General features: G+C 34.2%; 8 protein-coding genes and 2 non-coding genes across 13 annotated transcripts; 2 read left to right on the forward strand and 8 right to left on the reverse strand.

Moving 5' to 3' along the window:
• The first annotated feature begins 6 nt into the window (after window positions 1-6).
• LOC125190828 (auxin-induced protein 15A-like) lies at window positions 7-444 on the forward strand. The gene has a single exon (XM_048088232.1). The coding sequence runs from the start codon at window positions 66-68 to the stop codon at window positions 330-332; it is 267 nt and encodes an 88-aa protein (XP_047944189.1). The 5' UTR covers window positions 7-65; the 3' UTR covers window positions 333-444.
• A 1,567-nt stretch (window positions 445-2,011) lies between these two features.
• Window positions 2,012-2,518, forward strand: LOC125190825 (auxin-responsive protein SAUR21-like). The gene has a single exon (XM_048088229.1). It carries the CDS (start codon window positions 2,137-2,139, stop codon window positions 2,413-2,415), a length of 279 nt encoding a protein of 92 aa, XP_047944186.1. The 5' UTR covers window positions 2,012-2,136; the 3' UTR covers window positions 2,416-2,518.
• Window positions 2,519-4,291: 1,773 nt separating this feature from the next.
• LOC125189371 (auxin-induced protein 15A-like) lies at window positions 4,292-5,105 on the reverse strand. The gene is made up of 2 exons (XM_048086653.1): window positions 5,031-5,105; window positions 4,292-4,730 (listed from the first exon to the last, which is right to left on the reverse strand). Exons 1-2 carry the CDS (start codon window positions 5,103-5,105, stop codon window positions 4,428-4,430), a joined length of 378 nt encoding a protein of 125 aa, XP_047942610.1. The 3' UTR covers window positions 4,292-4,427.
• Window positions 5,106-5,687: 582 nt separating this feature from the next.
• On the reverse strand, window positions 5,688-5,759 carry TRNAA-UGC. Its single transcript has one exon. It is a non-coding gene; the product is annotated as a tRNA-Ala (tRNA).
• Window positions 5,760-6,261: 502 nt separating this feature from the next.
• On the reverse strand, window positions 6,262-6,793 carry LOC125190830 (auxin-induced protein 15A-like). Its single transcript, XM_048088234.1, has one exon. It carries the CDS (start codon window positions 6,639-6,641, stop codon window positions 6,375-6,377), a length of 267 nt encoding a protein of 88 aa, XP_047944191.1. The 5' UTR covers window positions 6,642-6,793; the 3' UTR covers window positions 6,262-6,374.
• Window positions 6,794-8,335: 1,542 nt separating this feature from the next.
• Window positions 8,336-8,408, reverse strand: TRNAA-UGC. Its single transcript has one exon. It is a non-coding gene; the product is annotated as a tRNA-Ala (tRNA).
• A 681-nt stretch (window positions 8,409-9,089) lies between these two features.
• On the reverse strand, window positions 9,090-10,136 carry LOC125190821. Of its 2 annotated transcripts, none has more exons than XM_048088225.1 (4): window positions 9,890-10,136; window positions 9,682-9,805; window positions 9,475-9,620; window positions 9,090-9,398 (listed from the first exon to the last, which is right to left on the reverse strand). In XM_048088225.1, exons 1-4 carry the CDS (start codon window positions 10,019-10,021, stop codon window positions 9,369-9,371), a joined length of 432 nt encoding a protein of 143 aa, XP_047944182.1. In that variant the 5' UTR covers window positions 10,022-10,136; the 3' UTR covers window positions 9,090-9,368. The 2 variants fall into 2 exon arrangements, with proteins under 2 accessions (XP_047944182.1, XP_047944183.1); XM_048088226.1 differs by having other exon boundaries at window positions 9,475-9,600; window positions 9,677-9,805; window positions 9,890-10,128.
• A 2,233-nt stretch (window positions 10,137-12,369) lies between these two features.
• LOC125190820 lies at window positions 12,370-13,454 on the reverse strand. 3 transcript variants are annotated; one of them, XM_048088224.1, is made up of 5 exons: window positions 13,372-13,454; window positions 13,127-13,292; window positions 12,925-13,047; window positions 12,719-12,844; window positions 12,370-12,641 (listed from the first exon to the last, which is right to left on the reverse strand). In XM_048088224.1, the coding sequence occupies exons 2-5, from the start codon at window positions 13,286-13,288 to the stop codon at window positions 12,627-12,629; spliced, it is 426 nt and encodes a 141-aa protein (XP_047944181.1). In that variant the 5' UTR covers window positions 13,289-13,292; window positions 13,372-13,454; the 3' UTR covers window positions 12,370-12,626. The 3 variants fall into 3 exon arrangements, with proteins under 3 accessions (XP_047944181.1, XP_047944179.1, XP_047944180.1); XM_048088222.1 differs by having other exon boundaries at window positions 12,370-12,646; XM_048088223.1 differs by lacking the exon at window positions 13,372-13,454 and having other exon boundaries at window positions 12,370-12,646; window positions 13,127-13,300.
• Window positions 13,455-16,275: 2,821 nt separating this feature from the next.
• LOC125189373 (dirigent protein 4-like) lies at window positions 16,276-24,511 on the reverse strand. Its single transcript, XM_048086654.1, has 2 exons — window positions 24,456-24,511; window positions 16,276-16,780 (listed from the first exon to the last, which is right to left on the reverse strand). The coding sequence occupies exons 1-2, from the start codon at window positions 24,509-24,511 to the stop codon at window positions 16,276-16,278; spliced, it is 561 nt and encodes a 186-aa protein (XP_047942611.1).
• A 2,717-nt stretch (window positions 24,512-27,228) lies between these two features.
• LOC125189374 (dirigent protein 4-like) lies at window positions 27,229-27,801 on the reverse strand. Its single transcript, XM_048086655.1, has one exon. It carries the CDS (start codon window positions 27,799-27,801, stop codon window positions 27,229-27,231), a length of 573 nt encoding a protein of 190 aa, XP_047942612.1.

Below are 27,801 nucleotides of genomic sequence, written 5' to 3' on the forward strand. Positions count from 1 at the left end.
CTTTCTTGACTTTGATTTCTTTCATAACTCCTCATCTCTTTCTAACTTCAAAAAAGGTTCATACAATGGCCATTCGCCAGATTCTCAGACGGTCATTGTCTAGTGAAAGAAGGTCGGCTGAAGTTCCAAAGGGGCATGTTGCAGTCTATGTCGGTGATAATGAAAAGAAGCGCTTTGTGATTCCAGTCGTGTACTTGAACCATCCTTCGTTTCAAGAATTGCTTTATCAAGCGGAGGAAGAATTCGGGTTCAATCACCCGATGGGTGGCCTCACCATCCCTTGCAGCGAGGATTTATTTGTGGATGTCATCTCTGGTTTGAGTAGGAGATGATTTATAGCAATAGTGTTTTAGAAATAGAACTTTGTAGATTACAAAATGTAGCCAATGAGGATACATCGAAATGTACATGAAGTATACTATTGAGAAACTTTTGTTTCCTTAATTCATATGGCTTTCTTAAACAACCAAAATCTTCTGATAAACATGCAACAGAAACTAAATAAGTTTGGATGCTGTTATATCTTAAAATTAATCTGCATTTTCCTCAATCACAAGTTGGTATATGTTTTAACACAATCATTTTTTAGAACTATTGATTGTTAGAATACATTTCTAGTAATGTAGTTTATGTAATTAGTCAATCTTGGCTGAATTGAATTAAAGATACTTTACTTCTTTTGATTCATATTATCACTACAGACAACATGAACAAAGATAAGGTCTGATTTGGAGATGCTTTCACCCCTCAAAGTTGCTAACTAAGATAGATATAAATGAGACAAGTGGTAGTAATGGAGTTTTATGTAATCAATCAATGTCTAATAACTCCAGCTGTTTGGGCCATAAAAGCACATGCATTTGACTTTTCCATGTTTTCTTCTCTCTTAGTATCATTTTCTACAAGACTTCCGACTTAGGCAGATAAGAACGCGCTCAACTTAATTTTCGAGCTTTAGAGGTGAAAATAGACATTAAGTTTGTTATGTGAGGGGCCTTGTTGCCAATTGTTTATAATTCTTGAGCACACAAAATCTTGCTTACCTTAAAAATCTCAATTGACATATCATATGATACCTCTCACATTGTTAATCAGTTCTTGATTCAAATAAGATTATTTAAATCAATTATAATATATCAAAATCAAGAAAAGGTGACTGTTAGTTACACCTTCTCATGATCAAGAGAAATAATAAACTTAAAAAATTAGTAATAAAGAATTAGTTAGCAAATCTCATTCATTGTCTAAACATGATGTTTCTATGTTTTCATAAGTCTTGCAGAAACCTAACCACTCGGGCTGATACTTTTGCACCTGTAAGGATCTGAGTACGAGTTCCATCACAGCCGAGCTCACATGGTGGGCCGGCCGAGAGATGAGCAGATTCATTGAGCCTTGAGAGGTCGAAATAAGACATCAAATGTTGGTACCAGCTTGCCAAAGTAGGGCCATTGCCGAGGACCGTTCTGCTAGAGTTGGTAGGAAACAATGATTCTTGATCACACAAATGCAAAATCTTTGCAAATGATTCAAGACAAACCATGTGATTTCTCATATGCTTATGTTTCTCTAATTTTTCTTTTTCAAGAATGTAGCCTTATAGTTTCACCTATATATACATCACATTTCTTGATCATCACAACCAACACATTGACTGAGCAAAAATCACTCTCCAAGTTTTCACACATTTTAGAAGAAAAAATCATTAATTCATACAACAACAATGGTGCCCATTCGCCAAATGTTGAGACGAACTCTATCCAACGAGAGGAGATCAGCTGAGGTTCCAAAGGGGCACTGTGCTGTCTACGTTGGAGAGAATGAGAAGAGACGGTTTGGCTTGTTGCAATAGTTGGTTGGGTAGAATTATCTCACACCACATAATATATGTCTTGTTGCTTCAACAGAATCTTCAAGACAAATCCATGTGCTTGTGCTTTCAACTTAGGCATCATGCCCCATTTGCATTAATTGTTATCTTCTCATCATATTTTAGTATAAACCAATTTTTAAAAGTCTATATATACACAACACATTTGTTTATTGCAGCCATCATAAACTCTTTCACCATATAAACTTGAGATTATTCTCTCCCAAAAAAAGTTGCTCATTTCAGCTCAGTTTCATACTACAAGAATGGCCGTGCGACAAATGCTGAGACGGTCTTTATCTAGCGAGAGAAGATCAGCTTCCTCAAGAAATGAGGTCTCAAAGGGCCATGTTGCTGTCTATGTTGGGGAGAGTGAGAAGAAGCGTTTTGTTGTTCCACTCTCGTACTTGAACCATCCCTCGTTTCAAGAATTGTTATTTCAAGCTGAGGAGGAATTCGGGTTCCATCACCCCATGGGCGGCCTCACCATCCCTTGCAGCCAAGACACATTCATTGACGTCGTCTCTAGCTTGAGAAGCACATGATATGTAGTAGCAATGGTTTAGGAAAAGCACATTTTTGTAGATCAAACTTTAGAAATGTATGTAGTGACAAGAATGAATATACTTAGCCATTTTCGATGCAAAACTATTGGGTTATTTCTTGAAAGCCGTCTCCATGGATTTCTTCAACTTCCATAATCTTAAACTTCAAATCGATGTGAAAGATGTTTAGATGTTATTTTCACTCAAACTTGAATGTTAGAATACAGCATCACGAGATTCCTCACGTTCTCGTATTTATAATGACACAACCAATCACATTATTCAAACTCTGCCTTACTTGATTTAATCGAATTTAAGTAGCTAGGAGGATTGTGATCTTGTGAAAAAAATCGAAAATGAGTTACAAAGCAAGGATCTTAATCTTAACATAGTATCCGATAAGAATGAATGCTAAAAGATGCATGATTGTTTTGATTCATTTATCATTATAAACAACACAAAGAAATAGAGCCTTTTTTCTAAAGTTGCTAAAATCAATACATTTAGAAATGAAAGAATTGCATAATGTGCCTATAAGAGCATCTCCAATGCAAATAGAAAATTACATGATATTTTTTTAAAAAAAAGGGCTTCCACACACGAGCCGCCACTCTCTACTCCCTGCGTCGCCATCGCCGCCGCAGCTGCCGCCACCGGGTATCGACCCTACGTTGGAACCCCATCTGTGCCTCGCGGTATCCAAATCCCAGCCCGCATGCTCTCGAGCTCAGTGAAGAAACATCTTCTCAGTGGGGTGAGTGGCTTCTTCCACTCTTGGAAGACCTTGTACATACGTTCCTCCGTTTTTTTACGCGGATGAGGTGGCAGAGGCCGAGGCGGAGTGGGAGGGCGACGGAGACTGAGAGCTCGGGCGATAGGGGAGATCCTCCCTCGCAGCCCGTTGCGCCAGCTTCTGTCCAACCCGAGCGAGGGCGACTAGCAAATGAAGGAGGGGATGGAAACTCCTCGGCATCCGAGAGAGGTCGTGGGATCGCCGGCTAGCCGTTGGTCGCGGTATAGTTCGGCCTACGCTGCTTCGGCCACCCGCGCGCCCCCCGCACGGAACTTCTCGAAGTCCTTCAACAACACTGCATCCCGAAGTGGAACTCCTTGTACGTCACGACAGGAGGCCGACTCTCGGCTATCCTCCGGGCGTCCTCCTCATTACGCCCACTAGTGGCGCGGAGCGTTGGCGTAACGCCGAAAGCGGCCGACCGCGGCCCGATGCGCTCCACCCTTCCGGACCTCCCCCCCGCGAAGTCCCTTCCCGTCGGGCGGTGCCTCTGGGCGGCTTTCTTCGCCCACATGTTGACCCCCGGGGTTTCCCCCCGGCATCCGCCCCTCAACCCCCCCGGCCACCGGCGTCCCTTGTCCTCCTCCTCCGGCCCCGGGGTTTCTCAACCCGGGCCCGGGCGACTCCCCGCCGCCTTGGCCCCCCCTCGTCTTCTTCCTCCCGCGGCCCCGCCCCCGGGCGGGAGTGTGGATCCCCCGGGTTGATCCCCTTCATCGTAAAAAAGGTCATCCCGGTGCTCGTCTTGGGGCGTGTGAGAAGCGTAAATTTTTTTTTTTTTTTTTTGACATTCTATCAAGAAATGGGCCTTATGTAAAAAATGAATACATGTACTTATTTATTTTCCCACATGAGAGACATGACGTTTTTAAGTTTTGTAAGAAGTATCTTGGCTATAAATATTAGAATCAGAAAATTTCTCATTTTTAAGGCAAAACTGTGATTTAGAAAGTTGCATAAGGAAACATGACTTATAAGTTATAACAGATAAATTAAGGTAGCTTATGCCAAATAATGACATTTGTGCTACAAATTCCTGGTTTGTTTATAGAAGAAAGTTGCACAAGAAAAAATGACTTGTGTAAGTTGTAACAGTTGAAATCAAAGCTTCTCATACTAAAAATTGATCTCCAAAAATGAATCAGTAATCTTTACATATGTTTTCCTACTGAAAGAGTATTTACGTTTCTAGTTCTAAAAAATAGTTGTAAAAATGTGATCCTCATGCTATGCTCAATTGGGATGTTAGATCGAGGAACAAATCCTCGCTGCAAGGGATGGTGAGACCTCCGGTTGGGTGATGGAACCCGAATTCTTCCTCGGCTTGGAGCAGCAGTTCTTGAAAGGAGCGGTGGTTCAAGTACGATGCAGGGATAACAAACCGTCTCTTCTCATTCTCTCCAACGTAGACAGCACAATGCCCCTTTGGAACCTCAGCTGATCTCCTCTCGTTGGATAATATTCGTCTCAGCATTTGGCGAATGGCCACATTGTTTTTGTTGTAAGAATTAATGATTTTTTCCTTCTAAAATGTGGGAAAATTTAAGTGATTTTTGGTCAATCAATGTGTTGGTTGTGATGATCAAGAAATGTGATGTATATATAGGTGAAGCTAAAAGCTTAAATTTTTTTTTTTGAGAAACATAAGCACATGAGGAATCACATGGTTTGTCTTTGTATTTTGCATTTGTATGATCAAGAATCATTGTTTCCTACCAACATTTGATGCCTTATTTCGACCTCCCAAGGCTCGATCAATCTGCTGATCTCTCAATATCTAAGAGGCCGGCCCACCATGTGAGCTTGGCTGTGATGGAACTCTTACTGTGATCCTTAACACGTGAGCTAGGCTGTGATGGAAATCCCACAAAGATCGTCTCAGAATTTGGCGAATGGCCATTGTTTATACACAGTGAAGTCTTGCTTAGCTGTGATGGAAGTAAGTGAGAGCTGAAAAAAGGCTCTCAAGTGTTGTATGATTTCTTTGGTGATTTTTAATCCAAAACAATTGTTGTATATATAGGCTAATATAATCCAGAAACGACGTATCCTTTTAAAAAATCTTCAAAAAAATCGAGTGGTTAACATGTACTAATAAGATGTATGTGGTGTTTGTGCATCTTTTTTAACAGAGCACATGGATTTGTGTATGAATAATTCAATGATTTTTGTAGGATTAGTGATGATGGAAGTGATCAAACAGAATTTTAGGAATGAGTTTGTCTTGCTACTATTAAACACAAGATTATGTCTTGTTAGATCATTAGATGTAGGGCCTTAAGCTCTTCAACAAAGTATCAGTTCGGGCTAGCTAAAATATGGGCCAAAAAGCTGTTTATGGTGGCCGGTCCGATCCCATACGAAAGATGATGAATGCCCCGGTGCGAGGCACAGCATTATGCGCATGAAGAATCAATCACATGGTTTTTTTTTTCCTTAATTGATGCTGCAACTATTTTGATTGTTGAATTAAGTAGAAACATGGAGACGCGGGGATCGAACCCCGTGCCTCTCGCATGCAAAGCGAGCGCTCTACCATTTGAGCTACATCCCCATCCTGAAAATTTTTCTTAGAAATTGAATTACAATTAATAGAGTCATTGAATCGAAAAATCAACTAAGCTAGGCACATAATAATAAAAACAATCTTAAATTGTGACCTTTCTTCTATCCAAAGAGGTTTGTGTAATGTAATGTAACAAAGCAATGATATTAATCTTAACAGAGTAAGATACGAATGAATGTATGCAGAAACAGATATCGAACGTAGTTGGCTTATGATATACCTATGTGGCATGCATAACTTTCTAGAAATATTTCAAGTTAACAGAAAAAAAATTGAAACCAAATGATTTTTCATGTGTATCAATAGATTGTAATTTTGCTGCAGAAAAATAATATCTGTAAAAAAATTAGTTCTACAAAACTCTGTTCATCTATAACAGATCAGCTGATGATCGATGTGAAATCAATGAAACTCTATTCAGTTTAATGATAGAAGCTCTATCTAGTCAAGTTTATCAGAGGAATGTGGTTGTTTAAGAGATCCATATGAATGAAGAAAACATAAGTTTCTCATTAATATACTTCATCTACATTTCTATGTATTCTCATTGGATACAATTTTCTAATCTACAAAATTCTACTCATAAAACACCATTGCTATAAATCATCTTCTGCTCAAACCAGAGATGAAATCTACAAATAAGTCTTCACTGCAAGGGATGGTGAGACCGCCCATCGGGTGATTGAACCCGAATTCTTCCTCGGCTTGAAAAAGCAATTCTTGAAACGAAGGATGGTTCAAGTAGGAGACTGGAATCACAAAGCGCTTCTTTTCATTATCACCAACATAGACAGCAACATGCCCCTTTGGAACTTCAGCCGACCTTCTTTCACTAGACAATGACCTTCTGAGAATCTGGCGAATGGCCATTGTATGGACCTTTTTTGAAGTTAGAAAGAGATGAGGAGTTATGAAAGAAATCAAAGTCAAGAAAGGTAGAGAATCTGTTGAAGGCTTGTTGATGGGTTGAAGTTGAGATAAGTGTTGTATATATAGGTGGAATAGAAATATTGCATCCCTTGGAAATAGAGATAGGTTAGCAAAATAATGGATATGAGAGTTGGGAAACACAAGAAAATGTATCATCACATGGATTTGTCTTAAACATATTTAGCAAGAAATCAAGATTTAGAATGGCATTGTTCCCAACTAACTCTTGCAATGTAGACCTCATTTTCCCCACATAAACCAATTGCACCACAGAAATCAAATAGTTGCACAAAACATATCCCATGACTTGTTCATTTCTTCAAATGTGGACCATTCCTTTTTTTGTTCTAAAATGGAGTAGTATAGGAAGATATATATGTGAAGTACAGTTCTAAAATTCAACCATATTAATGGTATGTTTCCAAACAGCACAGCCATGAGTTAATAGACATGAAACTAAGATCACATGGATTTGTGTATGTATAAACCAGCAAGTCTGTTAAAAAATAGGAAGAGTGACAGCTTATGATGGCTAGTTTTCGTGTGAGAAACCGGTCATTTACATACAATGATTCATATATACTCAAACATTAGCAGATAAGTCCAACCATATTTCTTAGTTCTTATATCTTCTAATTTTGCAGTTCGAATTTGTTAATAAGTATAGCAAAGCAGAGATGCATGACATTTTCAATAGAGGTGATGATTAATTCAAGTGGGACAATAGATTTGGATATCTGTACAGCTAGAATCACATGGTTTTGCCTTCTACACATTGGTCCTTCCTTTTTACTATAATAAATTAAAATAATAGTGTGATTTTCATATTAGGAAATTCTGATCAAATATTTACCATGCCAGTCAACAAATTAAAAACTACTATTTCTTCAATTCAAGAATGTTTTATGTCTGTGTATGTTTTTGACACATAATCAAACAAGATGATGAAAAGAGCTGAATAATTGTTTTCGATTGATCTAGTAACTCTGTTAGATACATTGACCTACTCTACAAAACTTTGATACTCTGAATTCTAAAACATGTTTATGTTCTACTCAAGTCAGAGACGAGATCAGCCAACAGATCCTCGCTGCAAGGGATGGTTAGGCCTCCCATTGGATGACTAACCCGAATTCCTCCTCAGCCTGATGCAAAAGCTCTTGAAACGAGGAATGGTTCAAGTACGACACTGGGATCACATAACGCTTCTTTTTATTCTCTCCGATGTAGACAGCAAAGTGCCCCTTTGGGACTTCAGATCGTCTCAGAATTTGGCGAATGGCCATTGTCTATACCAAGTGAAAACTTGCTTAGTCGTGTTGTGTGATTTGTTTGTTGATTTCAATCCAAAACACCTGTTGTATATATAGGATAATGAAATCAAGAAACAGCTTATCATCTTCAAATAAAATTGAGTGGTTAACATGTGTATGTGCATCTTTGAAACACAGCACATGGATGTGTGTATGGATAGTTTGAATGATTTTTAGTGATGATGGATTGAGTTTGTGTTGCTATGATTCAACACAAGTTGTCTTGTAAGACTGTAAAGACCATGTGATGTAGGGGCCTTGTGCCTTCCAACAAACTAGCAATTTGGGCTGGGCCGGCCCAAGAAAAGTTAAAAAAGAAAGTGGAGATGCGGGGGATCAAACCCCGTGCCTCTCGCATGCAAAGCGAGCGCTCTACCATTTGAGCTACATCCCCGTCCTGACATTTTATCTTAGAAATTGAATAACATTTTTAATAAAGTTATTGAATTGAAAAATCAACTAAGCTAGGCACATAGAAGAAGGATTTTGAATAAGATGGTGTGGTTGGTATATTTCTATGTCATAATTTAACACCACTTAGGCTATTGGTAGAACTTGAAAATAAGTTAACCTTCAGTACCCTATCTTCATACATGTGGAATGTATTGGCATCAAAGGCATCATCTTGGTGCTGCTGAACATGAACTGAACTGCAAGCACGCTGTCCCCACGCACAACGACCAACTGGAGCAACCTCAAGCCAACAATGATTCTTAGTCAGCTGCTCTCAGTCCCCAGAATCTCAGCTGATATTGATGTCTGTGGACTATGCTTAAATTTGTTATTGGTTTAAGCATGATAACAGAAATACCAAGTAATGCAGCTAACTGCCTTCCCTGAAATTGAATATTGAATAAGCACAAGGGCACTCTCCTATCCTCTAGATTTCTTCATTATTGTACTTCTTGATGCCCAAACAACAATCGACTTTCATTAATCATCCAACGATCCAATACACGGATGAGAACAGCAAACTTCAGTATGAAAATTGTATATCACTTAACTTGAGCAAATCTCTGTTTTGATTATGTAACTCTGGTTTTAATTGTTCTTTAGTATTCTTTCAAAGAGGTGATGGGAGTAATTTTGTAAATAGATTAAAGAAGAGTAGATATGTTTATGTTGGCATACAGCAGCATACTCTACTCACTCTCATATGGAGTACTAATATTCAAAACTAGGGTTGGGTTGGTTTCTCCCGAAATTGTTCAAAACTAGGGCCTGACATGAAACACAAGAAGCTGCACTAGAAGGTCTTGAGGGCACCACGTCATCCATGTCCTTAACTTTGAAGGTCACATAATACTTCTCATAGTAGCATACTGCAGACTGGATGTTCATCTTCTCAATGCTATCAAACACTATCAAACACCAGCTTCCTATTCTGAACATTACATTACATTAATATAAGCATATTTCTAAATTACTACTAAGAATGAATTATTTAGGACTCGACTAACATGTTGTTTGTTGTAGTCTTGGAGGGCAGGTTCCACATAAACACTGTTTCTATCTATAAGCTGCTGAGTTGCTTGAGTGATCTTGAGGTCAAAATGAGGGAAATCGAAGGAGCCACAATCATAGCCCTGCAACACAAACATGAAATCTAAATATAAAGGCAGGTGGGTGAATGGTTGTACAACAGTATTATTTAGAAATTACTTCACTCTCGGTTATGAGTTGCAAGTATTTCTTGTAATCTTCACTATTTTTAACTTCATCCGGCAGCTTCTTTTGCTCTTCATCATCTTCTTCTTCTCCTACTTTAACTGGAGTAGAGGCGAAAAAATTCTGTAGTACAGTTTACAAACAAAAACTAAATCAAAATCAAAATCAAAATCAAAATCATAATCAAAATAGATTTAATTAACGTACACCCCAACCCGGATCGCAAGCCGGATCCGGACAGCTATCCCAAACAAAATCCGAGTCCCAGTCCGATTCCGATCCATCATCCTTTGAAAGCGATTGCTGCAATCTCTTGGGAGGCTCGTCGGGATCTGTCATTGTGATCGAGCGCAGTAACGGAATTTCGCGCGATCGGAATTTTATGTCAAACGATGGTGGGCTTGGACTCGGGTTCTGTCCAATTATACAATTTTAGGGTTTTCATCATCCTTCTTACCATTGCGAGAAAAATATTATTTTCAATAATTTATTTACTTATATTTCATACTTTTATCCTCCTTATTTTATTATTTCTTTTTTTTACTTTATATCTCTTTAATTACTTTTTCTTTCTATTTCTCTTATTATTATTTGTGCGTTAAAATATGTGTTATCCTAAAAGTCTTTATCTTTTATGAGACGGATGATGTACATTTAATTCGCTAAATACTATTATTTGAATTCATATGTCAAAATAGAAACTTAGGCCGTGACGGAGAAAATGCTATTTTTACTACTATTAATTAAATTAGTTTTGGCTCTTTAACAAAATATAAGTTTAACTATTCAAACACAGCAATCATGCCTAGGGCTGGGGAAAAATATCGAAAAAATGATATATCGCTCGTATCGTATTGAAAAATATCGAAAAATTATCGAATTTTCAATATATCGTAATTTTCGATACGATACGATATCGTATCGTAAGTTTTCGATACGATAACGATATGAATTTCCTTATATCGCGATATATTGTTTTATATCGAAAATACGATATATATCGATATTTTCGATATATATCGATATTTTATTTTCGATATATATCGATATATATCGAAATTTTCGATATATATCGATATTTAATGATATATCGAATTTCGATACGATCGAAATATCGATACGATAACGATATGAAATTTTTTTATATCGAAAGTTCGATATATCGAAACTTTCGATACGATAACGATATGAAATTCTTTCATATCGATATTTTCGATACGATACACGATACAACGTTTTCGATACGATATATCGTATCGACCCACCCCTATTCATGCCTCCGAAAATACTCAACCATTATTTTTGCTTCATTCGCTTTTAGTAATTAAATTTGAAAATTTAGAAATAATAGTATTTCTTCCCTCCCGTGAAATTAGATATTTTTTTTATTTCTCTCTATTTAAAAAAAAATTAGCTATTCAACATCTCGAATGGTCTGATAGGTTGCATCTTCTTGCCGCTCCAAAAGTGGAGAGAAAACTCAAATTTTGGTGAAAGATCCAAAAAAATTCCGGTTAAAAGCATTCATAAAATTGAGTTCACACTCTCCGCCTCCTCGTCGCACTCTCTCATCGACGGCTTGAACGACCCCGCCAGATCCAGATTCGCTCTCGCCTTCACCTCCGTCCCTCTCACCAATGCCACCTCCAAATTCGCGACGCAACTTATCGTTAAAAAATAGAGATGGCAGCCATAGCAGCGGAGGGTGGATTTAAGGCACCGCTTTGCTTCCATTTAGAGATAGAGAAGGAGAGACGAGAGTGTTAAGAGAGAGAAAAACTTAATTTGTCCTTAAAAATGGGAAAAGAAAAAATTAAATATTTTGATTTGAGCCTATAAATCGGTCAAAATTTCTAATTCAGTAAATTACCGTCAAATAATTGTGATTGACTAAATAATTTAAAAAATAATGTGCTAAACCAAAATCATAAAATCTCTATAAGTTTAGGATTATTTTGGACTTTACTCAACATTATATAAAATTAAATTTAACAAAAAAGAAGCAATGGATCTATTCATACCTCAAAACTATTGAATAATAGGAGTACTATTACATTCTTTCAAAAAAAATTCTCAACCTATAAATAATTAACAAAATTATTAGAGATGGCTAAGCATCCAAAATAGCGGACAAAAAGGTAGGACTAGCAGTTAGTCCGTGGGGGTCTCCACGGAATCCGTCGCAATAGTGGATTAAAGGTAGGACGAAAGATAGGACGTCCCGAAGTAGGACGAGCGCTCATCCACGCTCGAAACCGAACGTCCTACCTGTGGACAAGAGCACGGACGTCCCAATTTTTTCAATTTTTTTATTTATACTCAATATTTACAACTCATTGCACTTCATATTTTGTATATTTGATAAACACCAACAATTAAAATGAATTAATCGTATTTTTCAATTTATTTTATTGGCTAGGGCGTCGGCTAGTCCTAGTGCTAGTCTATTATTGTGCAGTGGGGATGTCCTAGTGATGTGGCAGTGCAGTGGGATGTCATAGTTACGTGGCAAGAGGTGTTTTTGGATGTCCTAGTGCTAGGCTATTGGGATGTCCACACTATTGCAGATGCTCTTTGCAAGCGGGATACGTTCGCCTTTAGACCGAAAAAAATCTCACTCGTAAATTTATCTTAGCAGTCTCAAGAACCTGAAATCTCACACAAAGATAGATCAATGATCACCCTATTCTAAGCAATTACTCGTATTAGCATATGGTTATGTCACAAGCTAGAATGGCTATGCCATATCAACAAAGTGACGAGAAGTTAGGGTTGGGTTGGTTTCTCACGAAATTGTTCAAAACTAGGGCCATTAATGAACATAAAGAAGCTGCATTGGAAGGTCTTGAGGGCAGCACCATCATCCATGTCCTTAACTTTGAAGGTCACAAAATACTTCTCATAGCAGCATGCTCCAAACTGGATGTTCATCTTCTCAATTCTATCAAACACCAGCTTCCTATTCTGAACATTACATTACATTAATATAAGCATATTTCTAAATAGGACTAAATAAGTAAGTAGTATTTAACTAACATGTTGATTGTTGTAGTCTTGGAGGGAAGGTTGCACATGAACACCTCTTGTATCTATAAGCTGCTGAGGTGCTTGAATGATCTTGAGGTCAAAAGGAGAGAAATCGAAGGAGCCACAATCATAGCCCTGCAACACAAACATGAAATTAAATCTAATAAATAAAGGCAGGTAGGTGAATGGTTGCACTCCTATTATTTAGAAATTACTTCAGTGTCGGTTATGAGTTGTAAATATTTGTTGTAATCTTCGCTATTTCTAACATCATCCGGCAGCGGCGTAAGATCTTCATCTATTTCTTCTCCTTGTATAACTTGGGTATCAAGAGGTCCCTGTAATGTAGTATAAACAAAAACTTAATCAAAATGAAAATGAAAATGAGCATAAATAAAAGTAGATCTAATAACGTACATCCCAATCCGGATCATAAGGCGGAGCCGGATCGCTATCCCAATCATAATCCGACTCCGACTCCTTTGAAGGTGATTGCTGCAATCTCTGGGGTATGGGTGGCTCCTCACATTCGACTCTCTTGGCCGGAGTAAGATTAAGAGTATGATCGGGATCTGTCATAGCCCTATTCAAATAAACCCCCACTAATTTGATTTAATTACCTCAAAACATAATACTCTAAGTAATACATTTTGATTTATGACCTGATCGGCGTGAATCGACGAGCAATCGGCGCACAATAAGGGAATGTGTGAACAAATCAAAGAAGGGGCCCTAAATTTGAATCATACTATCAAAACAAAATATTCACTACTTCTTCCATGTCAAATGACACTCTAAATTCATTTTTTGACAAATGGAAAAACCACATCCAATTAGACAAGCACTTTTTTTATTGAAAATTGCATAATAGTAGTAGTATTTATATATGGAAATTACCTTTTCACCTCCCATATAATATATATGCATAATATAAAAATATATTTTTATGTGAACTCTTCATTTTTGGCGTAAAAAAAATATCTATACGATGCACTTTGTCATATTTATTTGAAATTTTATGGGTATAGTTTTCTTTTCTTATTTAATTATGTATATAACTGTAAATTAAACTGAAAACCCACACAAATAAAATGCATGATCATAATTTAAATTTTATTAGCATATTAATTGATTTATTTTTCTTGGTAGCATGTCACAAATCAAGAAATTTTTAAAATAAGAATATTTAAATCAAAGATTATTCATTTTATATTCTTTTAAACATAATAGTTAGAAGATTAATTGATTTTAAATTTAATGAAAGATTATCAACTTATTAATCCATGCATATAAATTGACATTTGGATATTATTTATCTATTTATATGATAATTAACATTCACATAACATAATGTTAATATATGCAATCTTAAAAGTGAACTTCGCCTACACAAACGCTTTTAATATTCTAATTTTTGTTTTATTTTATTATTGCACATATATTACTCTATGATAATATAAACAAAGTTATCACAAAATAAGTACGCATTATTAGTTGAAATACAGCTAGATAATTTCCATATATAAATACCTATTAAGCTATTTTTTCTTAAATGGTAGTTGTCTAATTGGATGTAGATTTTTCCGTTTTTTCATTTGGTATGGAAGGACCAGTGAATATCAAATTATAGAAGTAGGGTTCCCTTAAAATACATGGAGATCTTTCATATCTTCCGTAATGATTTAGAGCACTCCCAATGGCGACGGCGAAAATCCGGCGATTTTTCGCCGGATATCGCCGACTTATCGCCGGCCATTGGGAGGATTTCGGCGATTTTTCGGCGAAAATCCTACCGATTTTACGCCAAGCGGCGTTTTAACGCCGGGCTATCGCCGGATCATCGCCGGCCACTGTGGGGAGCTGTTCGGCGATTTTTCGGCGATGATCTTTTTTTTTTTTTTTGCCGATATTGCCGATATCATGTATGCGTGCATCATCATGCATAACATGATCATCGATGATGAACACGAAGGCGTCCTCGACGTCACCAACGACCCAAGTGTTGCATCATCGAGTCACGGTGTCTCAACCGAGTCCGCCCGCCAGGGTGTACCGCACAACGAACATGAACGGTTCCAGGCGTTCATGGACATACACCAGAAGGAGGCCCATCAAGCACTACAACACGATATCATCGAAGAATTGTGGGCAAATAGAAACCGCGCCCACCGCCCTTGAATTTTTTTTTCTTTGAATTTTTTTTTGATTTTTTTTTTTCCATTCGTGTACTTTTTTTTTTTTTTTTTTAATTTTCTTCGTTGTAATGTGTACCCGTGTTTAATACAACGAACTTTATTACTATTATTTGTTTTATCTTATAAATTAAATAAGCTAGCTTTATTATATATAAAAATAAAACAATTAAATTAGTGATGATGTAAAAATGAAATGTTGAGTTAGGGAGAAATAAGGGAGAAATAAGGGAGAAATCATTGCAGAGGTTGGCTAAAAGTTGGCTAAAAACTGGGGATAAATTTTGGTGCTGATGTGGCGCTGATGTGGCAGGAGTTAGGGAGAAATAAGGGAGTTTATCCCCAAACCATTGGGAGTGCTCTTACCCCAATAACGAGGTGCTTGTTACCAAAAATTTGATTTTAAATTCCTTTTGAAAAATTATATGTATATTGAGTACTACTATATTTTTGGTGAGAACGTTTGTCCCAAGACGTTTTATCTTTTTTTTTTACAATTATTAATTTATTTATATTTTTGTTTTTATGCTCTTATCTCGTTATTTTATTATTATTTTCTCTTTTATGTATATTATTTCTTACTGTATTTTATTTTTTATTTTATTATTTATTTCATCCATCCAAAAAATTAGTGATTCTTTTCATTTTAGTTTGTCCTATAAACATAGTCTATTTTATTTTAAGTAATTTCTTTATTTTTAATATTAACAATATTCTAATAACTTTTTCTTTTTTTTTTCTCTTACTGTATTATTTTCACATTAAAATTCGTGTTGTATCAAAAATTTATCGTTATGGAACATAAAGAGTATAATTTATTAATTTAACTCACTGAATACCACTATTTGAATTCCTGTGCCTAATTAGAAATATTTCACTTAGATTGTTAAATTATTCAAAACACAGCAATCATACCTCCGAAAATATGCAACTATAGTTTTTGTTTCATTCGGTTTTAGTAATTAAATTTGAAAATTTAGAAATAATAATAGTATTTCTTCCTTTCCATAAAATAGTATTTTGGTATTCGATGACTTTTTTTCTATATAATAAGGTAAATTTAATTTTACACTAACAAAACTCAAATCAATTTTTTTAAATTTTATTTTACTTTTTCAAAATGTATGTCATAAATGTCATCCTAGTGTGTATTTCGTGGAATGAAAGAAGTAATATAAAATTAAAAATTAATAAAAAAGAAGAATGTGATCAAACTTATGGAACAATAATAATAAAGTTGACTAAAATTAAAAATATAAAATAAAATATGATTTTCATGTAGACCGACCAATGCACCACAGTCTCCAAATTTTAAAATATAGGAGCACCCATCTTATATCAGGGTACATTCAAACTACTGTATTAGGTGATTCCTTAAGGATGAACAACCTCTATATCGTACTCAAGAATATCATCTCCATTGGTATTGTTCAAGAAATAAGTCTTGACAAAAACAGTCCCTTGAGCTCTCCTAAACCTTCCTCTTCCCCCGACCACCGCCATCTCACGGGGGTTCTCCGTTATGGGGTTCCTCCAGAACACGCTCAACGAGCTCCCGTTGAACGCCCCCGTAGTGAATGCGAGATCCACGTACAACACCAACGATGGAATCTGTCCCTGGCTCGACGACAGATACATCCCCTGAGCGTTTCCGACCACCGCCGACGTGATCTCCGGCCCCTCCGTCAGCAAGTCGTCGATGGCGTAGACGGACCCGAAGCCAATCGGATTGTTCTCCTGCCCGGGTGGGCCTGCAATGCGGACCGCGGACGGGTTGGATCCGCTTAGGATATCGTGGATGAAGAAATGGAGGTGTGTTTTCTGCAGCTGGACAGGCTCGTACGTTGAGCTTTGCGAGTAGGACTTTGAGAGGGCTGTGCTTGCGCATGAGGAGAGGACAAGAAGAATGCCGGAGAAATAATTAATTTCTCCATTGCTCTTGATATGATAATTCTCTTCTTCTTCTTTTTTTTTTTTTGTTTTGTTTTGTGTGGTGTGTTCTGTTGAGAGGGGGTTCGTTATTTATAGCGATTTAGCGAATGTATGGTTTTTGGAAGAGTTAGATTAGTGAACATCTTTTATTATCATAAATATATATTCCATATATATGTCAAATTTGGAAAATTGTAATTATTGAGATTCCCATAATTATATCAAATCATTAATTACAAATGTATCAGTGCTGGATTTTGAAAATTTTGAAAGTTCTCAAAACTGAATTTGGAAAATTTCGAAAAGTTTCAAAACTGAATTTTGAACATAGTGTAAAAAAAAAATTAACGAGTGAATGAAACACGTTTAAATTTTTTAACATTTGAAAATCCCCTCAAATTCGACAGAGTGTATTTACTAAAAAAATATTTCCGATGTTATTATTGTGCATGCCTCGCGTCGCAATTAATATATATAGTACATGTCGTATATTTCGGATTCAAAAACACGATCACCCCAAACTTTGTTTTGGCACGTTTTCACAAGTATAATTTAGCTACTCAATCTCAACAAACTCGCTAACTCAACTATTTAATAAATAATAATTAAATGAAAACCTATGAAAATGAACAATAAAACTCCAACATATGCACATTAGACACCATCAAACATATTAACCACAAGTTTATCACATATCTAGAAGAAATTTTTTATAACTTATGAATAAATATTTTGTCATTTAATAGGAAATTTTTTATTTATATAGTATATTGATGATATTGTTTCACTTTTGAAGTAGATATGTTCTTAATTATATACTGTATTTGTATTTGTAATGTTTGTACCCACTCTCGTCTCCAATAGATGTCTCATTTTGACAATTGTGAATTTTAAAAATTGGTGAACTATGTGAAGGAGTACAATGTGGGGTCACTAACTAAACTAAAATTAGTAAAAATGAAACGAAATATTTATTGAGGTCGTCCAAATAAGAAAATATAGGACATTTAATAGGGACCAAATGGAATATTAGATATTCAAAAGATATTAATCAACATTTATATGCTAAGTTTAATAAAAAAATATTTTATGTTTTTTATGTATAATAGTTTTGATACGGAGTAACACGTATTTAAATATTTTTTAAAAATAACTCAATGACGGTAAAACAATTCAATTATCTACTAACAACTTTTTTTTCTTTGCATATATATAATTATTATTTTTCTAAAATACATTAATTTAAAGATTATTCTCTTATAAGGGCAGAGATTGCATTTAAAAGTTTATTTTTGTTTATAAATACACACTTGACCATTTATACTCCAACTTTAGGGATGCGATCATATGATAACCCATATTTATGGTGATTATCTAATAACCTATCATTCTATGGACGAAATATATCATTTTATAGATTAAAAGTATCATTTTATGCATGCTGAAAAAATATCATTTTATAGTGTATAAATACCATTTTTAGTAAAAATAATATTTTTGATCCATAAAATGATAGGGTATTAGGTTATCACCATAGGATCCTATTCTAATGCTTATAGCACCCTAATCCAAAATCAAGACTAAATCTCCACCATTGGATTTTAAAATGAGTGGAAGAGATTAAAGCTCACAAATCTCAATAAATAGTAGACAAAATATCAACAAAAGGGTAATATCGTCATTATGTTATTATATGATAATTTTCGTGGGTGTTTTTTTATATCAACATTGTGTATTACAAATATCAACAATATGACATTAGAATATCAATACAAGAACAAGAAAATATCAACACATTTTTATTGAGATTGGACATGCATAATATTGAGATTTTGCCTACAATATATTGTGATTTTTTGTTGCATTTGTTGATAAAAGCTAACTTTATCAACACGTAAAAATTGAAATATAATTTATCAAATTTCATTACCCGAACATCGTAGGAACATATGCAATTGAGATCTCGTTGGAATCCTTATTAAATTATCTTTAATTTGATATATTTTTTGCGAAAAAATAATTTAAATTGAGAGAGTTACGTAAATTTAAAGATTTGAGATGATTTTGAGGAGAGAGAAAGTAGTTAGTTATAATTACTACATATAACATTTGACATTAATACCCTTTTAATTTAATTAATAATTATTTAAATTTAAAATATATTACACTTGACATTATATTAACCACAAGATCTTCTAATCTAATGGTTGAAAATTTATCTCAATTTGGGATTGATAATTAGTTAGCAATTGATCACGTTCATTCTAGAGGAATTATGAGAATTATTAAAAACAAATCAAAGATATTACAAACGGAACGGAAAGATAGAAAAGATCTTGATAGATAAGGAAACCCTAGATATCTACTATAATTCTATAATTTCCTTGTCCCCCCGATTAGGTCTTTGAAGCGTAAGTTTAGTTTGGGGTAATTAAATAAAATAAAATTGAAATAGGGCTATGGCGATGGTGTGTGTTGATGATGACAGATCCGGATCCCTCTCTTAATCTTAATCTTAATTTTAATCTTACTCCGGCCGAGAGAGGCGAAAGTGAGGTGGTGACACATCCGCCCAAGAGACTGCACCAATCGGATTTGGATTTGGATTTGGATTTGAATTCGGATTCGGGTTCCTCATCTGATGTACATTCTCCTTTTTTACTTTGCTTATAATTACATCTGATTTTATATTTTGTTTTTGTTTTTGTTTTCGCCACAGGAAATATTTAACAGATATCCAGATTTTCTAGAAAAAGAAGCAGAATATAGTGATGAAGAGAGTGATGAAGAGGTTTTGGTGACAGATGAAGTTAGAAATAGTGAAGAATACAAGGAATACCGCCGACTCATTGACCAAAGTGAGGTAATATAACAACTACTACTCCCTCCGTCCCCTATTAAGAGTCACTCTTTGATCTGGCACGGGTTTTAAGATACAATAATGTTATGTGGTCATAATGTGGCTGGCCACACGGTGGCATTTTTGTAAATAATTGAAAAGTATAATATAATAAAATAATAGTTTTAGATAGTGCTTATGTACTTTTACATAATCACCCTTTTACTTTAATTGTGGGGGGTTGTACATTTCATTTTAAATATTTGAAATCAATCTCTCTCTACACTAATTATAACCATATTTCCTAAAATTAATTATTATCGGATCTTTATATACATAAATATCGTAGTACAATAAAGTTAATGCTCATACTATTTCTAGTAAGACTAAATATTTGTCCCACAAATCGACTTGGACTCGTAATATAAAAACATGATAGTAAGATGTGAATATAAAAAAAATCTAAATTAGTTTAATTAATTTTTGTCGCAATTTTTAAAATCATCAATTATATTTTAATTTTAATATATCTTTTCAATTGTCCCATTTTATTTATATTTGAAAAATTGTGTATGATGTGGAAAACGAAGTCTATGATTTTTTTTTGCAAATTTATATATCACCAGTATAAATCATTGTTTTTTAAATGAAGAATATAGAATATAAGAGTATGCTAAAGTATGTACGTTTATTGCATATATTGAAACTTTCCATTTTTAATTAAACATTTTTTCATTTAGAAAAGTTTAACTATAGCTGAGTGAATTTTATAGTATATGTTATAATACATATTTTTTCACTCTTAATTTATTTTATCTCTTACTTTACTCACTATTTTATTCATTTTATAATTTTATTTTCTCTTTTACTTTATTACCTATCCCTTAACACATTAAACATTCATTTTTTAAACTTTGATAAAAAAAAAGGATATCAGCTATATAGGAATGGAGAAAATAACATTTCCGTTTTTTAATTGGAAATATCTTAAGTACCATTTTTTTAAATTCCATTTCCACCTCCTTAATTTAATCACCTCTAAAAACAAATATATTGTACTATAACTAAGGTCATGTTTATTTGATGGAAAAGTAAAGTCGCAGAAAAAATTATTCCTAAATAGTACTACCTCCATCTCATTCAAGATGTCTACATTTCCTTTTTAGTTTGTCTCACTCAAGATGTCTAGATTTTACATTTATAATAAAAAATGGGTCGAATAAGAGTGGTTATCACATAAGGATGTATCATATCATTTCCCATAATTATATATTGTATATATACTTAGTACACAAATTAATATTTCTTTTATATGCTATAAAATTATTAATTTATATTTTTAAAAGTAATTGATAACATCAAAATATGATAGGGTACTAATCACATGAAATGTGTATATTATTATTATTATTATTATTATTATTATTATTATTATTATTATTATTATTATTATTATTAATTATTATTTTTCAAAACGAGTGTGCAAAATGAAATGCCTCTATTACTATGGAACGGAGGGAGTATAATTTTAAACGATTAAATGTAATCTACGTAATTATTATTATTATTATTTATTATTATTGTTTTTGCTATTGTCGTAGACTTTATTATAGTGTCAAAACATTATTTTTTAAATCATCAATAATTTCAAATATTAACTTTGTATTTTACTTTACATTAAATTTATATTAATTTATCATATTAGTGCAAAACGTGTCACTACACATTAGACCTGTACATTAAAGGAATTTAAATATTATGTTATACTCCATTTACTTAATATTGTTAATTATTTTTAAAATTAAAAATCTGAAAAAATAAGAAAAGAAATACTCATAAGTATAAAGCTACTACATTTTATAGAAGGCTAAGTAAAATATTGTTGGATGAATTAAGGCAAGGGGTAGCATAGTCTTGAAAATTTTGATACTTTCTAAGTGCATTAAATGACTCAATTTTCAAATTAAAAATCTGATTATGGCCAGCCATAATGTCGCCATTTAGCATCACTCTTTAAGAAATGTAAAAAAAAGTTGGTTGAAAATATTAAGAGTCACTCTTTGACCGGGCACGGGTTTTAAGAAATGTAAAGAAAAGTTGGTTGAAAAAGTTAGTGGAATGTGAGACCTATTTTTTTATATTGGTTTTATAATAAAATGTGAGTGAATTGAGTTAGTGGAATGTGGGACCTACTTACTATTTATGGTAAAAATGAAGTGTGACTCTTAATTGGGGACGGATCGAAATAGAAAAATATGACTCTTAATAGGGGACGGGGGAAGTATTATTCACTTCATTAGCAATTAAGTAAGTAGTTTATTTCATGTTTGTGTGCACTTGCAGGGCTATGATTGTGGCTCCTTCAATTTCCCTTATTTTGATTACATTATAATTCAATTAAAAGAAGAGCGTCACCAAAAATTCCGTGATGAATATGTGTTACCTTACATCGATATATATATGTTAGATTCTTTGGCAAGTGGGGTTTGTCAGAATGATAATCATATTTACCGTGACAGGGATGTAATCAATTATTAACTAATTATTAATTTCAAATTAAGACTAATTTTCAACTATTAGATTAGAAGATTTTGTGGTTAATATAATGCCAAGCATAATTTATTTTAAATTTTAAATAATTATTAATTAAATTAAAAGGGTATTAATGTCAAATCTTATATGTAATAATTATAACTAACTACTTTCTCTCTCCTCAAAATCATCTCAAATCTTTAAATTTACGTAACTCTCTCAATTTAAATTATTTTTTCGCAAAAAATATATCAAATTAAAGATAATTTAATAAGGATTCCAACGAGATCTCAATTGCATATATTCCGACGATGTTCGGGTGATGAAATTTGATAAATTATATTTCAATTTTCGTACATGTTGATAAGCAGCTTTTATCAACAAATGCAATAAAAAATCACAATATATTGTAGGCAAAATCTCAATATTATGCATGTCCAATCTCAATAAAAATGTGTTGATATTTTCTTGTCCTTGTATTGATATTCTAATGTCATATTGTTGATATTTGTAATACACAATGTTGATATAAAAAAACACCCACGAAAATTATCATATGATAACATAATGACGATATTACCCGTTTGTTGATATTTTGTCTACTATTTATTGAGATTTGTGAGCTTTAATCTCTTCCACTCATTTTAAAATCCAAGGGTGGAGATTTAGTCTTGATTTTGGATTAGGGTGCTATAAGCATTAGAATAAGACCCTCCTTCAGAATTCAAATTTTTACTTTTATTTATGTGTGCAAATCATAAGCCGTTACGCCTGATCGGAGAGAAGCAAGCGGTGCAAAATGGTCAGTTTTTAGGGTTATTTATGGGTTTTGGTGAATTATTATTATAAAAAAAAATTAGATGATTTTAAATAAATAAATAGTGTATGGAATTATTTGCCGTATCTCATCTCATCTTGTATTACACGTTTTTGTTCCTTTAAATATTCCGTTATACTATTAATTTACACGCAGAAATCATACCTCCAACTCCAAAAATATGCAGCCATAATTTTAATTTCATTCGCTTTTAGTTAAATTTGAAAATTTAGAAACAATATATAGTGAAACTATAAATCATGGACGGAACGGAATGGAGTAGCTGTTTAGATTTAAAATTATAAAAAAGAAGAATGTCGATGGACGTTAATGAGTCTCGTTTAGGCCTTGGTTACTGATCAGTATAACGTGCTTTATTTGATAATATATGCAAAATAGTTGCTAAAGTGTGCAGGTTGAGGTACTAAATCAGGAGGAAAGGATCAGAAGGAATTGGCGTGAAAAAGCAGCAAAAAGTGTGCAACTGGCCAGTATGAGCAGAAAAAGTGCAAACTGACAATTATGGGCAGAAAAGGTGCAAACTGGCCAGGATGGATGCTACGGAACTGAACACAAGAAGGAAGGACTTGCTTGGAACAATCAACTACTAAAGAGGGGCAAAATTGTCATTTCGCATGAAGAGGCAGCCCTAGAAATTAGGGCAAGCCACCCTATAAATAGGAGTTGAACTTAAGAAGGAATCACTTTTGACTTATCACTTTGAAATCACTTTTGAGAGAATAGCTCCATTAGCTCTAAGTTCCACTCTCTAAATCCAGCAGCCTGCCATGAAGATTCCGGCCACCAGCCGGCGGGGAGTCATCATGCCTGAATCATTCCAGCCGCCGTAGTCCAGTTCCAGTTTCAGAAGAAGCCATCAACCATTTACATGCTTTCTTATAATGCTTTCTTAGTTTAAGAACTTGTTTTTTGTTTCGGATTTCAGTAGTTAATCTGTTTGAAGCATCTTTTGATTTGAATGTTTGAATGAAGTTAAGTTTTTATGGTTTTATTTGAGTTAAGCTTTGTTATTGCTTAAAATCTCTCTAGTTAGCTAGATCTGATAGTTTTATGTTGATTTCTGTTGCTTAAGTGCTTGAATCTGCCTAGCTTAGTTAGATCTAATCTTTCCTTATTGTGTTTACAAGTTTTAATCAGTTTAAGTTTCTAAAAAATGCATGGAATTCGTTTCTGTTTGTTTCTGTCACTCTGTCCTGTTGACCAGTATGCATAAATCTCAGGTTTTCTTGCTTTCGTTCTCAATTTCAAGTTAAATATTGCATTTACGAATTTTTGAACTTGAGCATTCATCAATGGAGTTTGTTAGATCTGGTTAATTTAGCTTGGTGAAGAAGAAAATGTCACAATCAAAGATATGTTGCTTTTGTTACTTTTTGCTTTTGTACTTGCACTTTTTTCAGCTTTTCTGCAAACCCAGCAGCCAGTCTGCCAGCATGTCCTTTGATTCCCTTTACCTTTTGTCTAGCCATTTTTAGTAAGTTTCATCTAGTAGCTTCTCATATGCATAACTAGGTGTCCAACTTTCACATTCACGTACACATCCAGTAGTATTAAGCATTTAGTTACCTACTGGTCAGTATAAGTAGAGTTTCATTTTATTTCACGCCTAGTTTCAATCTCAACCCTATAAAGCGTGGTAGCAAACCAACCCTTCCAAAATGTCTTTGCAATTGCACTTCGCCTACATCCATCTCTATGGGATCGATCCTTACTCCACTATACTAGCCAGTAGAAGTGGGTTGAGGTATTTTTGTTGACAAGAGGTTTTAGGCACAGACCCAACGACACAGCTAGGTCTAGGTACCCTCCTAGCCAGTTGACACGCACACAATAGAGTCGCCACCCTTTTAAAAACGTCTTCCTTGTCAGACGTATTCATAATCTTACCATGGTGAATGCTCTTACTCGAAAGCCATTATTATTAATGTTTACTATAGTTACACAGTTTCTTCATATATGAAAAACACATTTGAAGTTAAAGCTTCAGTAATGGAAGGCTCAGACCAATTGAATGTTCATCGTGTATTTGATCAATGTGCTGAAAAGGAAACAATTTAGAGTTTGTGTAAATATTACATGTAGCTATTTAGTGCATTTATTTATTTTTGCTTCCATTCTTGTAGTGTAAATGTTTACGTAGATTGTCCAATCCTCTAGTTTGAATTTTTACAAGTAATAGTTGTGGCAAGGGGAAGTATAAGTAAAACTACTGAATCTTTTTTTGTATAAAATAATATTTGACCAAATTCTCAACAATTTATTTGTAGCAACACATTCCAACTGCAGTAATGAAAAAGTTTACACAAGTAGATTCAAAGGTCAACAATCTATGTAATAAAAGAAGCCCTTCTTCCAAAACTCCTCCGTCCCATCAACCTCATTCTACAACTCTATAATAAACTCAATGACAAATTTATGAAGACATAGAAACATATGGAAAGAAAGTAATTGGAAGAAAGTTCTCGGCCAGAGATGTTGTAATAGGCGATCGAAGGTGCACACTTGGATTCAAGAAGAGTTGATATTTGATGATTATTCTTTGTATGTTTGGGGTGATGATTTTTGTAATTAAACGCAAACAAGCCAAGGAGATGTAATATATGGTAATATGGAGTAACAATTAGTATAAGATTTCCATTGGTATAGTATATCCATTTTACTTGTGCACTTGAAATGGTTGGATCATATATATGTTTGTGTTGATGGGGCATACTCACTCAGTCACTCTCATAAGGAGTACTTTAATAGTAATTGAAATTAGGAAATACTAATACAGAGGAAAGCAGCGAAATACATATATATACATAAGGTTGTAGTGGGGATTGTTATATTGTTAACTCAATGGTTAATTGCTAAGTACAACTCAATAATAGCCATTAGATATTCAAATTAAAGGCCTAGATCATCTACCACAAAATGTCAATACGATCAACAAAAAACGTCAATAAGGCTATATGATTAATTCCAATAAAAATCAATAGGGGTATTAATGTCAAGTTAGTTATAACTAACTTTTAAAAGAAATTCCAAAACTTTAAATTCATATAACATATATCAAATTAAAGATAATTTTATAAGGATTCCAACGATATACTACATGCATATATTCCGACGTCAAAATTTGAAAAAAAAATCTAGAATTTTCGTATTTTTCGTACACAGGTTAATGTCAATACAGCTAAGATAATATGTCAATATAAAGCATATACAATGTCAATCCTAAATTTGTGTTGACATTCTCAAAGCATTGTGTTGATATTTTCGAAACACTATATTGACATTTTCATCCAAAACCCTAATTTGGCGTTTTTTTTTTATCTTTTTTGATTTAATTAATAAAAATGAAAATTACACGTGGCAAATTGTAGACCACGCGTTTTTTAAAATCATGTGTCATCAAATTAGTTGTAGTTAGCAATTAAACGATGAGTTAGCAATTGATCATTCCCCAGGTTGTAGTACTATTATTTAGAAATTACTTGACTCTCGGTTATGAGTTGTAAGTATTTCTTGTAACCTTCGCTATTTTTAACCTCCGAAATACACAACCATAATTTTTGCTTCATTCGCTTTTAGTAATTAAATTTGAAAATTTAGAAATAATAATATTTCTTCCATCCCATGAAATTAGACATTTTTTTTATTTTGCTCTATTTAATAAAATATGCTATTTTTATTTTTTATAACTTATTTTTCTTTACAATGGGTAAATTTAATTTTCCACTAACAACACCCATCTCTATTTTATTTTACTAATTATGTATCAAAATTTATGTCATCCTAGTGTTTACTTTTGTGGAATGGAGATGGAGTATTATATAAAATTAAATTTAACAAAAAAGAAGAATGTCAATGGACCTATTGACCTATTCATACCTCATTACTATTGACTAATAGGAGTACTATTACATTCTTTAAAAAAAAATAGATTCTCAACCTATAAACAACTAACAAAATTATTTGTGGTACCCAATATTAAAAAAATAAAGTGGTAATCGTTTTAGAGTTGATCAAACTTATGGAACAATAATGAAGTTGACTAAAAAAATAATATAATAAAATAAAATTTGATATTCATGTAGACCGACCAATGCACCACAAACTCCAAATCTTAATAAAATATTGTTTAGGAAATGTAGTATTAGAAATTGATTTAGGTGATCCCTTTCGGGGAGCAACCCTAACACTAGGTATGTATTCGAGGATGAACAACCTCGACATCATACTGGAGAATAGCATCTCCATTAGTATTGTTCAAGAAATAAGTCTTGACAAAAACAGTCCCTTGAGCCCTCCTGAACTTTCCTCTTCCTCCAACCACCGCCATCTCACGGGGATTCTCCGTTATCGGATTCCTCGAGAACACGCTCAACGAGCTCCCGTTGAACTCCCCCGTGGTGAATGCGAGATCCACGTACAACACCAACGATGGAATCTGTCCCTGGCTCGAAGACAGATACATCCCCTGAGCGTTTCCAACCACCGCCGACTTGATCTCCGGCCCCTCCGTCAGAACGTCGTCGATGGCGTACACGGACCCGAAGCCAATCGGATTGCTCTCCTGCCCGGGTGGGCCGACGATACGGACCGCGGACGGGTTGGATCCGCTTAGGATATCGTGGATGAAGAAATGGAGGCGTGTTTTCTGCAGCTTGACGGGCTTGTACGTTGAGCTTTTCCAGTAGGACTTTGAGAGGGCTGTGCTTGCGCATGAGGAGAGGACAAGAAGAATGCAGGACAAAATTATTGTTTTCTCCAT

The sequence above is a fragment of the Salvia hispanica genome, chromosome 5, assembly GCF_023119035.1.
Source record: "Salvia hispanica cultivar TCC Black 2014 chromosome 5, UniMelb_Shisp_WGS_1.0, whole genome shotgun sequence".
NCBI classification, from domain to species: domain Eukaryota; kingdom Viridiplantae; phylum Streptophyta; class Magnoliopsida; order Lamiales; family Lamiaceae; genus Salvia; species Salvia hispanica.

Bases quoted from the DNA above. Each gene is read 5' to 3' on its own strand.
- LOC125190828 (XM_048088232.1), top strand. From the start codon at position 66: ATGGCCATTCGCCAGATTCTCAGACGGTCATTGTCTAGTGAAAGAAGG.
- LOC125190825 (XM_048088229.1), top strand. From the start codon at position 2,137: ATGGCCGTGCGACAAATGCTGAGACGGTCTTTATCTAGCGAGAGAAGA.
- LOC125189371 (XM_048086653.1), bottom strand. From the start codon at position 5,105: ATGGCCATTCGCCAAATTCTGAGACGATCTTTGTGGGATTTCCATCAC. The intron at 4,731-5,030 runs GTAAGAGTTCCA...CCCACATTTTAG, and splicing joins CTCACGTGTTAAGGATCACA to AAGGAAAAAATCATTAATTC.
- LOC125190830 (XM_048088234.1), bottom strand. From the start codon at position 6,641: ATGGCCATTCGCCAGATTCTCAGAAGGTCATTGTCTAGTGAAAGAAGG.
- LOC125190821 (XM_048088225.1), bottom strand. From the start codon at position 10,021: ATGACAGATCCCGACGAGCCTCCCAAGAGATTGCAGCAATCGCTTTCA. The intron at 9,806-9,889 runs GTACGTTAATTA...ACTGTACTACAG, and splicing joins CTTGCGATCCGGGTTGGGGT to AATTTTTTCGCCTCTACTCC. The intron at 9,621-9,681 runs GTGAAGTAATTT...CTTTATATTTAG, and splicing joins CTTGCAACTCATAACCGAGA to ATTTCATGTTTGTGTTGCAG.
- LOC125190820 (XM_048088222.1), bottom strand. From the start codon at position 13,288: ATGACAGATCCCGATCATACTCTTAATCTTACTCCGGCCAAGAGAGTC. The intron at 13,048-13,126 runs GTACGTTATTAG...ACTACATTACAG, and splicing joins CTTATGATCCGGATTGGGAT to GGACCTCTTGATACCCAAGT. The intron at 12,845-12,924 runs GTAATTTCTAAA...TTTGTGTTGCAG, and splicing joins AACTCATAACCGACACTGAA to GGCTATGATTGTGGCTCCTT.
- LOC125189373 (XM_048086654.1), bottom strand. From the start codon at position 24,511: ATGGCTAGACAAAAGGTAAAGGGAATCAAAGGACATGCTGGCAGACTG. The intron at 16,781-24,455 runs GTTTGCAGAAAA...CTCATGCGCAAG, and splicing joins GCTGGCAGACTGGCTGCTGG to CACAGCCCTCTCAAAGTCCT.
- LOC125189374 (XM_048086655.1), bottom strand. From the start codon at position 27,801: ATGGAGAAAACAATAATTTTGTCCTGCATTCTTCTTGTCCTCTCCTCA.